Source organism: Aplysia californica, unplaced genomic scaffold (assembly GCF_000002075.1).
Source record: "Aplysia californica isolate F4 #8 unplaced genomic scaffold, AplCal3.0 scaffold00902, whole genome shotgun sequence".
NCBI lineage: Eukaryota > Metazoa > Mollusca > Gastropoda > Aplysiida > Aplysiidae > Aplysia > Aplysia californica.
In genome coordinates, this window is record NW_004798172.1 from 22,501 (window position 1) to 36,994 (window position 14,494).

At 39.5% G+C, this 14,494-nt stretch overlaps 1 protein-coding gene across 1 annotated transcript; it reads left to right on the forward strand.

Moving 5' to 3' along the window:
• The first annotated feature begins 2,796 nt into the window (after positions 1-2,796).
• On the forward strand, positions 2,797-13,698 carry LOC101847071 (proteasome subunit beta type-5). Its single transcript, XM_005110505.3, has 7 exons — positions 2,797-2,974; positions 6,322-6,469; positions 7,856-7,967; positions 9,516-9,615; positions 10,512-10,541; positions 11,551-11,755; positions 13,239-13,698. Exons 1-7 carry the CDS (start codon positions 2,825-2,827, stop codon positions 13,337-13,339), a joined length of 846 nt encoding a protein of 281 aa, XP_005110562.1. The 5' UTR covers positions 2,797-2,824; the 3' UTR covers positions 13,340-13,698.
• The last annotated feature ends 796 nt before the right edge of the window (positions 13,699-14,494 follow it).

The following is a 14,494-nucleotide window of genomic DNA, read 5'->3' on the forward strand; positions in this document are numbered from 1 at the left end:
AGTTTTATTAATTTATGTGTATCCTCTGGGCATTTAGAATTAAATATTTGAATACATTTAGAATTAAATATTTGAGAGTGAGCTCTCTAGGTATGGAAGTATGATGTTCGCCTCTCATTCAATTGGTCCCGGGATCAAAACTTGACAGGGCCCCCCAAAAAATCCTTTTCTAAAAATGTGTTCTCCTTTCCTGTTCTCTTGTCCTGTTCTGTCACATGTCAGCTTCCGCTTTTCTTTTCTTTCCTTTACTCCTGACTCTTTCTAATTCTACTGCTACTTCTGGCTCCTTACTGCTGTCTTTCGCTCACACCCCTTAACCCTATCCGTACACCCTGGGGTCATTTTGTACGCCCAGGGTTGTATTCTTCACATTTTAGAATACTTCTAGTACGAAGATCTCTTTGAAACTTTCAGTATTAAAAAAAAAATAATTTTGACAGACTGCTATGCAAAGGGTACGGATCGGAATAACCAGTAAATTTCCTCTTTGGAAAGTGGTGGCACAGAGTTCCCCACGTCGTATGGATACGATTGTAAAACACGACGTACGGATAGAACACCTTGCCTTCTCAGATAACGACAAAAATCTGGGAGGTCCTGTGCGCAAGTTGAGCACGTTAGAAATAGAGATCTGGTGGTGGTCCTGAAGAAATAGATAAGTACGCTTCAGCCACCTCTGGGCAAAATTCAAAATTACGGTGTATTTCCAACCAAAACTGAAAATACTCCAGTCACTAAAGAAACAGAGGGAAGATCTACCTTTGAAATTTGAACTGTGACTGCCTGATGGCAAGGGAGCCTACGAAGTAGGAAAAAACGGTCACATCCGTAGATGTCAGGTGCACTCAAGGACCTTAAAACCTTTGGTGCACTGCAGGCTGAAGGACCAGTAGTTAGTTGACTGCTTCTGATTTAATTTTCTTTTTTTTGGTAAGTGTTTTACGACGCTCGCAACTGCATAAGGTCATATGACCGCGCCGGACACACCAAACATTTTCAGTTGGTAGGAAATTTTTTAATTTTGCCCACTTGGCAGATGAAGCCTACTCTTATCGATTTTGGACCACCAAGGGATCTTTAACGTGCGCACGAGCTTCAGCTTTATCTTTATAATTCATTTCTTTGATGATGATGAGCAAGAAATTTATTGACTTCTTTAAAAAAAATTAAAATGTTTTAATAAAGAGCTTTACAGCACTTTCAACACAATAGGTCATATTGGTGCAGAAGATTAGGTTTATAATGCACGATTAATAGGCTACTGATATTAATACAATAGAGAGAGCAACACAGGAGTAGCCTATAGGAAAATTGACACAGCCACAGGGAAACACACAACTACAATGTTTGCTGCGGGGGTCTCGTTGCCTAGAGGTTAAGGTGTTCGCTTCTCATTCAAAGATCCCGGGTTCGAATCAGGATAGCGACCGAAAAATTTTCTTCTCTAAAATTGTCTCCTTTCACCTCCTTTCCTGCCCTCTAGCAATGTTCTGTCGTCTGCTTTCGTCTTCTCTTTCTGCCCCCACCCCCTCACCTCCTTTGCCCCCTCCTCTGGGCTCCTGACTCTTTCTGCAGCCTTTCTACTGCTACTTCTTTGCTCCTTTTTACTGCTGTCCCTCAGCTGCACCCCTGATCTTCTGGTAGGAAAGATCTACACCTAGCCTTCTCGGACAAGGGCGAAAAATCTCTGAGGGCCCGTGTGTAAGTTTCGAAAGTTAAAGATCCCTTGGTAGTTGAGTAGGCTTCGGCCGCCACCCGGGCAAAATTCAAAATTTCCTACCAACTGAAAATGTTTAATGTGTCCCGCGCGCTCATATGATTTTATGCAGTTGCGAGCGCCATAGAACACTTCTTACAACAGCAATAATGTAGCTGCTGCTGCTGTCACATCCTACAGCTAGTGAACAAACAACGCCCAGAAAGAAAGCAAGAAAGAATAACTGATTGTGTGCTTAAAATTTTACTTCCAGGTGTACCTCTTTTTTTTTACTGAAAAAAAAGATAAAAAGAGTGGTAATTTATTTTTACCAAGCAAAATTATAGCAATAATTTGGGCCTGGGATCTCAAAGCAAAACACTAGTTTAACTATAATAATGGTTGAGACTATTGAGAGCTTCCGCCACTATCCCCCTTTGCCCTTCATTCGGCTCAAATGGCACGCCCCGTAAAAAGGAATTAAGTCGTTGTGAACCATATGTTGTTGTTTTTTAAGAACAAGTCTATGGTGTGAATTTAATAACGACCTGGGTCGGAAAGCGCAGTTCACTCGACATGTCTTGGTTGGAGATGGAATTTCTATGGTTATCTCCCCGAAATTTGTAAGATGATTTTTCGTGTCTATCATTCGGTAGCTACAAGACCACATGTATGTGCCATCATTCGTATCTGTTCCTTGTGTCCATTATTATTATTTCCCTTATTTGTCAATCATATTCATCTGCTTTATTTCTGTTCCGTTTCTGTCCCAGTCATGCATCGTCTGACGTATGTCTTCATTGTGCTTGATTATTAAAAGTCTACGTCAAGTCACAAAGAGTGTTGGCATTTATTTAATTTATACATAGATTATACAATAGATCTAGATTCTACTTCAGCTTCTAAGAGAAAATTTCCTAGTAAAGAAATTTGATTCCTATAAAAATATTTCTAGGAATGTTGTTTAAGAAATACATGTATATTCGTTTTCAAGAATATATAATTTGCGCAGAGTTGATTTATAATAAATTTATCCTGTCCTATAGGCCTAGAGAAGCGAAATCTTTTCAATACGAATTCTCGATGACAAGAGATTTTTCAGTTACTGCGGACTCATTGTTAGACAAGATGGCGCTCGCTAGTGTGTGCGGTTTGAAGGCTCAAAGTGGAAATTTGTACAATGGATTCAACCCCAGCGATGACGGATTGATGGGTATACCAAGCCTTAATGATGCATTGCAAATGTCATCAAATTTCACCCTGCCCTGTGACCCAGCGGTATGTAGATCTAGAAATCTAGGCTTTTGTATTAAAAATGTATGGACTATATGATATGGACACTCCACTTCACTCTGCTGGTTGAGAGTGGAGTGACGATAAGAATGTGTTGTCAACAACGGTCATTTTAATGATTGTTGTTGACTGTAGGCCTAGAATCTAGATCTAGATCTAGTGTGTTATTGATACTGTCACTGGTAAAGCCGTGTCACTCATACAAACCTGCCAAGTGCTCTGATAAAAGGGGGGAAGATTGAACATTGAAGAATACCGGACCACTCACTCGTGTACATTATTGCGCGAGAATGTGGGGTGGGTGCGGCGGGTGAAGGAGGGGGTGGGGGGGTTCAGGGGGGGTCTCCCCCCTGTCGAAACTTTTAATGATTAGATCTACTGGTCCGAGATTCTCCATTGAGAGATAAAAACTGGGGAAAATCATGAATTCCTAAGGTTGAGACATAGGCAAAGTCAGTCCGCTGGTCCGGTGCCGGTATATTCTTCAATCTTACCTAAAAGGGGAGCTTGTAGAAAAACTCTGATTTCCCTGATAGGATGGCCAGAGCCTTTTTTACTTTTGGCTATTCAGCTATTCTCACCCAGTGTGCGTTCACCGTTATAGCCTAGGCCAACCAGTGTAGCGTTCACCCTGAACCACAATATTCTACACTGTGATAACAGAATTGTAGAATTAGCCTATGTGCCGTGAACAAAGGAAGTGGCTATCCTCACCCGGGGTGAGAATAAAAATACGATCGACCTCTCACCGCGGGTGAGACTTGCCATTGTTGGCTATTCTCACCCGGTGTGAAAAAAGATCTGTTTTTCCTAATTTCAGAATACATTAGGGCCTACTTTCTAATCGGTGTGGATGATCAAATGGATAAAAGTAAAGAAAAAATTATGTTATAACACAAAAGTAGGCTAATTTGATCGTCTACAAAGATGCTATGGCTATTTCACTTTTCGAATCGAGTCGAACTAGGCGGGTCGCCATTTTGTTTTGCCCGGAGGTTCTCGCAAGATCTACTCCTCCCCTCTTCTCTCTCTGTCTCTTTCTGAATACTCTCTCGGTGTGGACGATCAAATTGACCAGAACAAAGATAAAAATTTGATGTTAAAACACAAAAGTAAATTAATTTGGTCGTCTACAAAGATTCTACGGCTATTTAACTTTTCAAATCGAGCTGAACTATTGGGGTCGCCATTTTGTTTTGCCCGGAAGTTCTCGCGCTACTCCTTTCTCTCTCTCTCTCTTTCTCTCTCTCTCTCTCTCTCTCTCTCTCTCTCTCTCTCTCTCTCTCTCTCTCCACTGCCCACAGACAACATTGTACACTTTTCGGCTAACAGTAGTAATGGAACGTTTGTTCACGGCACTGAACACAGAATTCTACAATTTTTCTGTTATTACAGTGTAGAATTCTGTGGTTCAGGGTGAACGCAAAATTGGTTGGCCTAGATCTAGACTATAACGGTGAACGCACACCGGGTGAGAATAGCTAAAAGAATTGCCTGCGCTATTCTCACCCGGGGTGAGAATAGAGGTAGCCGTGAACAAATGTTCCAGCGCTCTTGTGTTACTACTGTTAGCCTCCTAAAGGCAACCAATCAGAAAATAGGGCAAACTAATGATATGTGGACGTTGAAGTTCGTACACATAAGTTAACCTATACTTTTGGTGTCGGGAACACTTTCGTATCGAGTACACCGAAAACTATAATATAAGGAGTTTGAATTTCAACGCCGAGATGGTAATAGATCTATCTATCCTCTATAGTGTGCTCAAATTTGAACGTTCTGTGTCGAGTAGTTGTTTAGACCCGATCATAAATGCACGACTACCCCCCTATCCAAAGCGGCTTCGCATGGAGACCGGCCATTTTCCCGTCACTCTCATGGCAAATGTATGTGACCTACAAATCCCCACATGACTATTCCGGGCCCGTTCATTGGTCACTTGAAATAGGGCAATGGCGGGCGCGCGCATCCGGTTGTTTTTCTCTCTGTTCCCCTGTAACATGGCAATGAGGGTATTCCGAGGCGAGGTTATCTCATCTCGGGGTGTTCGCGTCTCAACAGGGAATAAGAATTTTTAATTGTATGACATGCTAGATTGAATTAACTTATCTTTTACGGTTGGCATGGTCTAAAGTCATCATAAAAAGCATTGCAATTATTTAGTCACGCTGCCGACATTTCTTCTTAAAGATCCCATGTTGTGATACAATACTATAAATAAAATGGACTCATCCCGACACCCCTTTTTTGCAAAATCGTAATATGTACTCCAAAATTTTAATTTATAACAAAATAACTGCGAAATGGGTAGTAAATCTGACTGCAGAAATGATTTCTACACCCAAAAACACATCGGGTAGCCAAGTTTCTCTCTAACACTCTGATCAGTTACCGGGATATCGTCGATTTTCTTACAGAATCCACTTTTTAGGAGTATTTTCCTATATATATATGTGGGTCATCCATATTTTGCTGACCTTTACAACCCCATAACTTTTTTATTTATAAACCGATTCTTAAAATTTAAGAAGCATAATTCTTAGAATTGAAAATTCTTTCTTAGGTACCAAATAAAAAAGGGCTAAAGTGAAAAATTAAATTTTCATTGGCATTGCTATTTTGTCTGTGGGCAGTGGAGAGAGAGAGAGAAAGAGGAGCAGCACAAGAACTTCCGGGCAAAACAAAATGGCGACCCGCGTAGTTCGGCTCGATTCGAAAAGTTAAATAGCAGTAGCATCTTTGTAGACGACCAAATTAATTTACTTTTGTGTTTTAACATAATTTGAAAACTTTGTTGTGGTCAATTTTATCGTCCACACCACAGGTCTGGAACTTCTCTTGTCTTTTGTCAGAATGAAGAACACTATTTTATGACTCAAACAAGATGGCTGTTACTATAAATATCTGCCAATGGCGTACTCCTAACGTTGTCTAACTATCCACTTGTGGATTGGGACATCAACAAGATATAAGTCGAAAGTGGCTTTTATATTATTATATCTGATAATAGGATGAATACCATAGCATGGGGCAGATTTGCGCTAATCAACAGGAATTTCAATTTAGTTAGAATTTGTGGAAATAACACTCGCCAAGGAATTTTATTGAGAACCCCCACCAGATGATTAAACAAGGCCAGATCAGACAGCTGAGCTTCAAGTTCAAGACCACGTAGAGTCTTAGCATTCGCAAGCCATCCAGGGTGTAGACTGACTGAGAAAGAGGTAAAAGGGTAGATTTTTTTCTTCACCTCAATTTCAAAGAATTATGCTAAGAGATGTTCTGTTTCTTTAATAGTTTGTTGGGATGGGTTTTTTTTGGTTCTTTCACAGGCACATGCAAGTATCAACCATGCTCTGACAAGTGGAGAGAACAATGTGAAAATCCAGTTTGATCATGGCACCACCACGCTAGCGTTCAAATTCCAGCATGGAGTCATTGTTGCTGTTGATTCGAGAGCCACCGCCGGGCCATCGATTGGTGAGTCTTTACAGCAGTCTAAGTTCCGTTTTTTGTATCCTGCTTATAATTTGAATTGAAAATAAAGAGGTACTGTTTTGTGCTTTTTGAGGATTAATAATTTTGTCCTGCCTTTCGAGTTGCATCATTTTCTTTTAGTGAATGTCTCTTAAAAAATTAATATATTTAATAACTTATATTTCTTCCTGAAGCATCTTCAATGAATTGGTCTGGACTGTCAATTTAATGCCTTTTATGTGTAAAAATTTATACAGTTGACTGCGGATGAATTGACATCCTCCAGGGAGCGAAAAAAATATGAAGTCATCTGAGCTCATTCTTAACTGTTGAGATCTGTAAAGAAGAAGAGATGTAGGGATCAGAAAAAAAGATCAACTTAACAGAAAATTAACTCAAGAAAGTTCAGCACAAGCGGAGTAGACTAATAACAAAATTGCTCTTTATGTCTCAAGTGCATGAACAACAAAGCAACACAATATATCTTGAAGAATTTAAAGACCTTATTGAGTCTTACATACCATCAAGTACCCCCTGTGGCGGTGCTAATGACTGAAGTGTCTTTAGGCCATTCCCTAAGGCGGGACATTAACATGTTCTTTTATGCACAGTAGAATTGTAAATGGGCCGATTCATCAATGTCATGCTAATAACTATAACTGTGCCTGAACTGCAACAGGGCACTGCTGCTTTTTCTTTCCTGATCCTTACTATCGTCATTTTTCCTCTATTTCTTTTGTATGTTTGTCACACTCTTGTGACCCGCTATTTCCGGGATGCCTTGAAGTCAAAGCAGACTGTTGAAGTTAGAGAGGTGAGCAGAGTAAGCTTGATTCCCTGTAAGGACTTCTCTGTTGGCATCCACCCCTCGGCGCTCATATGACCTTATGCAGTTTGTGAGCTCCGTAAAAACTCTACTAAAACTAAAACAATACCATCAAGACACTTGAGATCTGTATGCATCGATCAGTTCTTTTTAAGAATGAGAGGAATTAGAGTTTCAGTTGGGAAAAATTGAAGAAGTCATACTGCGATCCTTTTCTGTTTCTTTCTGTCCCCTGCCAGTTTGCTATAAAGGTGAAGAACTGCTGAAGGAGAGGAGGGAATTTCCATAAAATGTTAAATTATTTTGGCAGGCATTGTTATTCTGAGTTTGTTGACAGTGGAAAAAAGAAGAACAAATTAGAACTTCTGGTTGTTTGTTGATGTGAAACGAATCTCCTCAGTGTTCAGAGTCACCTAGCAGTTTAATCGATGACTCTCTCTCTCTCTCTCTCTCTCTATATATATATATATATATATATGTAAACCTATTCCTGAAACATACCGCTTTCCACTTTCATTGCTTTTCTATCACAAGTGTTTTCCTGTTTTCTTTTTTTTCCACAGAATCCCAGACAGTGAAGAAAGTGATCGAGATCAATCCTTACTTGCTGGGAACTATGGCGGGTGGTGCAGCGGACTGCATGTTCTGGGAGCGGGCACTTGCCAGGCAGTGCAGGTCTGTGGTTGAGTTTCCAACCTTGTCATTTGCATATTGCCTCTGTCAAGGGAAAATCAGTGACTTCAGTGCTTTTTAAAAACTCGTTCTGTAGAGCAAGGGCAAATACATCTGTAATGTGGTAGCTTGCAGTGATATTTCCCAGGAAGCTAAGAATCTTTCTGAATGATAGGGGTCCTTTGGGGGTAATTAATAATAATAATAAAAATAAATAGCATTTGTATAGCGCATATCCCCGCTCAACAGCAGGCTCTATGCGCTTTATACTATATTGTTACCCCAGCAGACCATAGAACACTCCGAAACAATCTCAGCTTCCCGGGAAGCATACAGTGCAAGCAGCTAGCTGATTAAGCGCTCAAACACTAACAAACTGACAAGATCTTTCGCTGTCTATAGCCGGGTACCCATTCCCACCTGGGTGAAGTGAGGAAAATTTGTGTAAAGTGGCTTTCCCATGGACACAACATCGGGCCCCTGACGTGATTCGAACCCACGACCTTACGGTTGCGAGTCTGAGAGCCTATTATTATCACTTTAAAAGGAAAAATAAAAGTTATGAGAGATTTGGATACCTTAACCCTTGTCCTGCGGCAGCCGGGGTTATGTTCCTCGATAAGCGTATTTCTGTACCTCGCCTTCCGTCCAGTCCCGTGTCAGTCCAGTGCTGACTCAGCGCAAGCGCGCCAAGCATCATCCGTGTGATGACCGGGTCCCGTATTCCCACAGCTCAAGTGTGTGTACGTCTGTCTGCTTGAGTTTGTGTGCGTTTGTGGCCTACTTCTAGAACCGCCTGGGTTGGTTGGTAACCAAGGCATGTTGGTAGCTCTAGATGTTCGTCCAATGAAATTTGAACAAATTGACCCACATGGACATGAGGTGCTCGAAAGGATAGCCAAGAAACAAGACTTCCATTTTTCTGTACAAGGTCTTTTGAATGAGCTTGATTTTATATAAAATGATATTACCTGATAAAAATAAGCTTATGTGATAGTTTTGAATACTATTGTGCTGGGAAAAAGACAAATTTGAGAGCAAAACATTCGGAAATTGACCTATGTTACTCCCTTTCGAACTCGAGATAATTCGTAATAGCAAGAGCGTCTAAAAAGGTCTTTTGAATGGGCGTAACTCTTCGTAATGTCGTATCAGCTTATGAGAGGAGGTTATTCATATGTTCGTAACACTTCATAAATTGAAAGCTATAAAAGATAGAGCGTTATTTTCATCATCGATTAAACACCCCTCTGTATTCACGGAAATAACAACCCCCCCCCCCCCCCCCCCCACCCCTGATATTCATGGGGGAAACACGCGTTTTCAGTGCCACTCCCTGTACACCAACAGTACACACTGAGTGACCCTGGCGGCCTGCTGGGAACGTCCGATGTAATAGGTTACTGATAAGATTCGTATCTCGGCACAGATGCAGGAAAGAGTTAACTAACAAATAGTTGAACTTGTTCTTCCTTTCTGTGCTTGTACGTAATTTCTGCTGAAGAAATATGTTATATGAAAATGAAGATTTGTATTTTGTTTCACTTGCAGAATATATGAACTGAGGAACAAAGAAAGGATATCGGTGGCTGCTGCCTCAAAACTTCTTGCCAATATTGTATATGACTACAAAGGCATGGGTTTGTCCATGGTAAGACTAATTTTTTTTTTTTTCTTTTTGACATTTTTTCTTTTGTTGAATTCTCTGCTGGTCACAAAGTATTTGATATAATAGCTTCTTCAGCCCTGATCAATTGATTTAAATACATTGTTTTTAATGTGCATCAAAATGTCCCTTATTTGAGTGGAGTATTTGGTGCATCCTCCTCCTCCTCCTCCTCCTCCTCCTCCTCCTCCGTTTATTTGGTTTATAGTCTCCTCCTCCTCCTCCTCCTCCTCCTCCGTTTATTTGGTTTATGGTCTCCTCCTCCTCCTCCTAAGTTTATTTGGTTTATGGTATGGCCTGTTTGAGAAAATTTTTCAGGCAACTAGCCAGAGCAGGTCTGCATTGATGTCTCTGACATGAGCTGCTTTCTCGACATCTTTAAAGTTTTTCATTCTTGTTTGTAAATCTCTTATGCAAGAGTACTGTGTGTAAGATCCCACTTGCCTTCTACTCTGTGATGTCTGAGATCCCGGAAAAAAGTCAACGGTCTAGGAACCTGGCTTTTAGCCGAATACTTGGAAGTGGGTGGCAAGCATCACACCCATAGGTTGATGTGGCTTCTACATTTTGTTTTTTAGATTTCACTGCTAGTACTTTTAAGTTACGCATCGTTGTTCGAGAGTAAAGTTGTAATAAAGTATCTTGTAAAATATAGCAGGGGAAAAAAAATTGTTTAGTGTATTGCGTCATTGTGACTAATATTAATATCAAGTTAGTAAGATAAAAGTGAAAAAAAAATTATTATTTTGTTTAGATGTGTATATTATATTTTCTTTTTTTTATCAGTGCTCATGATAAGATTTCCCCTAACTCTATATTTGATTGATATATGATTTGCTTCAAGCACAAAATGAATTCTATTTTTATTCCTTCTTTTACAGGGAACTATGATCATTGGATGGGACAAGAAGGTAAGAATATAATATATTGGTTAAAGAATCTTCTTTTTTTTCCCCCAGTTGTTAAATTCCATATCAGATTTTACTACGTGGAAAGCATGGAATTGTCTTTGAAAATAATAATAAATAATTCTTATTATAATAATAATAGATTGCATTTATATAGCGCTCTATCCCATACTAGTTTTGTATGAGGTTTGAGCAGACTTTGATTTGACTTTCAGAATGCATGCATTAATTACTTTCCTATAAATTTTTAATGGAAAGAGCTCTTAACCACATAATTCCTACATTAACATTTTTTTTTTTAAAATTTGATTTATGAGTATTTTTATAGTTTATTAAAAGGTGTAAAGATATATTACTCACTGTTTTGATTTCATTTTATGAGAGTTTGGAGGACAGAAACACAATGCAAAAATGTTGTTTGCAGTGGATTGTACTTTTCTCATTCAGATACTTTTAAAGCGATTTCAGTAAAGAATGAGTGAAGAGGTCTTTGCTGGAGAGGGCGTTGAGGTTTGGGGTGTTCACCTTTAAAAATATATTTTTTTACTGGTATTTTATAATTTGTGAGGCCTCGTGGTGAAATCAGGCGCTCATCAAAATAATGAAATCGAAGAAACAGGGATTTTTCTGCCAGTTTGACAATTTTTTATTGAATTACAGATTTTTGGCTCTACGCCTTTATGTCCATATACAGTACATTTTCGTACGTATTTGTCTGAAAAACGTTGATTGACGGCACAAAATATGTAATTTTTCAGTTTTCAAGGACTCTCAAGCTATTGAAGTTACCGAACTTTGGTGGCCACTTTCTCGCTTATTCTAACACTGAAACCAGGCGACCTCATCTCCTTCAATCGCAAATATGTCGACTTCTGTTTTAGATAAATGGGTGTCTCTTTTATTGAACGTATGGGAAATGAATAAACCTTTAGATGATACCAATAACACCACATGACCAAAAATTGACGAGCGCCTGATTCCACCACGTCGTGACACATTTTCATGTTTCCAGGGCCCTGGCCTGTACTATGTGGACAACGACGGTGAGAGACTTGAGGGCAAACTGTTCTCTGTAGGCTCGGGTTCCGTCTACGCCTACGGAGTCCTGGACAGTGGCTACAAGTGGGACCTGTCAGTAGAGGAGGCTCAGGACTTGGGCCGGCGCGCTATCTACCACGCCACTCACAGAGACGCCTACTCTGGCGGTGTTGTCAACTGTGAGTTGCCTCTTGTTGTAGCTGTCCCCGAGGTTTTATGCACACCGCATAATTTAGCCAAATTTGATCATTTTTGGCATAATTTCTGATTACTTTCCGTTGTCGTTCTTTGTTAAAATTAACAGAATCGCATAATTTCACATTTTTGGTCTCAGTTTGCATAATTTCACTTTGTGGAAGGGGGGGGGGGCTGAGCACCGCAAGGACAATTTTCGCCAAGTTCATTATGTGAAATTGTGTTGACCTCGGTAGCCTTGTTGGAATCGGCTGGAATCTCGAAGTGTCATAACTCGGTCAAAAGAGGAAATAGGGGAATATTATACAGTGGCAGAAGATCAGCAAACCTGAAAATGTTGTGATTTACACTTCCGGGTTATCTTCTATACCTTTTGATTCTTCTGGTGATGTGTGTGTGTGGGGGGGGGGGGGGGGGGGGAGGTAGCTTCTGAAATATTTCTCTACAAGTGTTGGGAATTGTCACAAGGTTTCATTCTACTGTAGGCATGGCATTACACTGTTAGCAGAGTGCAACAAGACATGATGTTTCATTATATTATTTTATTTGTTTTAAAAAAAAATATCAGTAAGTGATTCAGTGTGGATGTGTCCTAGGGTGTATTTACAAGTTATTTGTCATGCTGTCGCACGCAGTCCTCTCTAGTCCAAATTTTGAGAATTTTCTATTTTTCCTTCACTTCCTCCCGAAGCTGTATCAAAGATGCACCATGAGTGGTTGGCGGGTGTTCTGGTGTGGATTGCTCCTTCTTTTCTAACAAACATCTATCGTCCTTATCTCTCCTCCTTCTTTTATTGTGTACCGTATGTTACTCTCTTGTAACACATCTATTCTTCGGATTTTATATGATCTTATTGTGTTGCAAGTGCCGTAAAACTCTTACTAAAACTAAAAAAGATGCACATAACAACATCACCAAACTGCAGTTTAATACTATGGTCAAAACTTACAATTTTCTTACTTTTCATGATTCTTGATAAGAACAACACAACAAAAACTAATTTTTGGTCTCTGGTGTAAAAAGTACCCAAAAGGACTGAAGAGAATTGCTTGCAATGTGGATGATATTCTCATTCTCGTCAAAATGTCCAATCTTTGTACATTTTCTGAAAGAAAAGCAGGTCAGCTACTTTCTTGTCATTTGACTTGCAAGGAAATGAGCAATAATAAGAACTTGGGGATTGATTTCAAGATGTTTTCAGGGATTTTATGCCCAGGGTGTTGAAAAGTTCAAGATCTCTTGAAGTCAGTGGTGTCACAGTAGGACTTGCTCATTACTGTTTCTCTTATCTTCTGTCTGTCTTACTTTGGTTTTTTTACTGGCACTAAATGACAAATATTACGCTGATATAATACTTCTCTTTATTCTTATGGAATTTTATCTCGTGACACTTGGAGGGTTAATCAAAGTTTTGTTTGGTACGTTGTTTTGCTTTGTTAATTTTTGGTGGACTTTTCCTTCTTCAGTGTACCACATGAAGCAGACGGGCTGGGAAAAGATCTCTCAGACAGACACCATGGAACTCCACTACCAGTACAAGGCAGAGAAGGAGAAAGCCAAGAAGTGAGAAGCAGGCGGAACTTTGGGAATCTTTTTCTTTTTTACTGCTATAAGGAAAATGTACCTGGAATGAGACCTTTGCTTCTACAACTACATCATGTGTGTGTGTGTGTGTGAGTTCCTCGGTTTGTCTCATGTATTTTGTATCATGGGTTTTCCTTATTTTTATGTCTTTTTGTTAATTAAGCTGCTTGAAATGTGCAGAGTGATTATCGTTGTATGTTTTACATGTTGTTTGTGTGTGTGTGTGTGTTTGCTGTATGATGTGGATGAATGTTTGACCTAAAGAGGTCATTTGACTTTGTATGGAACATTTTTCCTTTATGTTGGATGAATAAAAGTGAAATCTTCTCACTTGAATAATAACCAATGTCTTTTCCCTTTTGTTTTTATTACTTGCGCATGATTGGAGGGTGCTATTTGTCAGTCCTTTTCTTTCCTCCGGTTGTTTCTTTGTCTGTTTTACTTTCTCCCTGCACTAGACTGTCCTCAGAGAAAGTTGCATTTGAAAATAGCAAAAGTTGCAAGAAAAATTAGCAAAAGTTGCAAGAAAAGTTGCAAGACGTGTATAGCTAAAACAATGCCACGGAACTATTAGAATACATTGTTGCTATGCTCATTGCAATCAAAAGTAACCAATATGAGTTTTGTTAAATCAAAATCAGAAGATAAATGTGAATGTCTAAAAAAAAAAAAAACTGCATGGAGGTTGCATGATGTACAAAAACAGTTTGGGCACTGACACATGCGTCAGGTCCTTAAACTCTCGCTGACGTTGGGCAGGTGTGATCAGCGTGGTTTTGGGGCAGTTCAAATAAAATCTTACACTTTGTTTGGGGACCCCCCCCAATCCCTTAATATAACGTTATCCGCTTATAACAATAATATGACATTTATATGGCGCAAATCCGTGTTACAATCACTCTTCTATGCGCTTTACTTTTAAATTATTAATTATAGTATTCATGAAAAACATGCATACACACATGTGACATAGTAATTAAATACGGTACAAGCGGAACTTTTCCAGAAAAACTTACGGTGTCATTTTACCACTTTAACCGCACCAGTGTAATCAAAATTAGACTAGATCTACATGTCATGTAGCCCAGATATCCACCAGTGTAGTGCGAGATGACATTATATATCGTGCTTGCCGCTC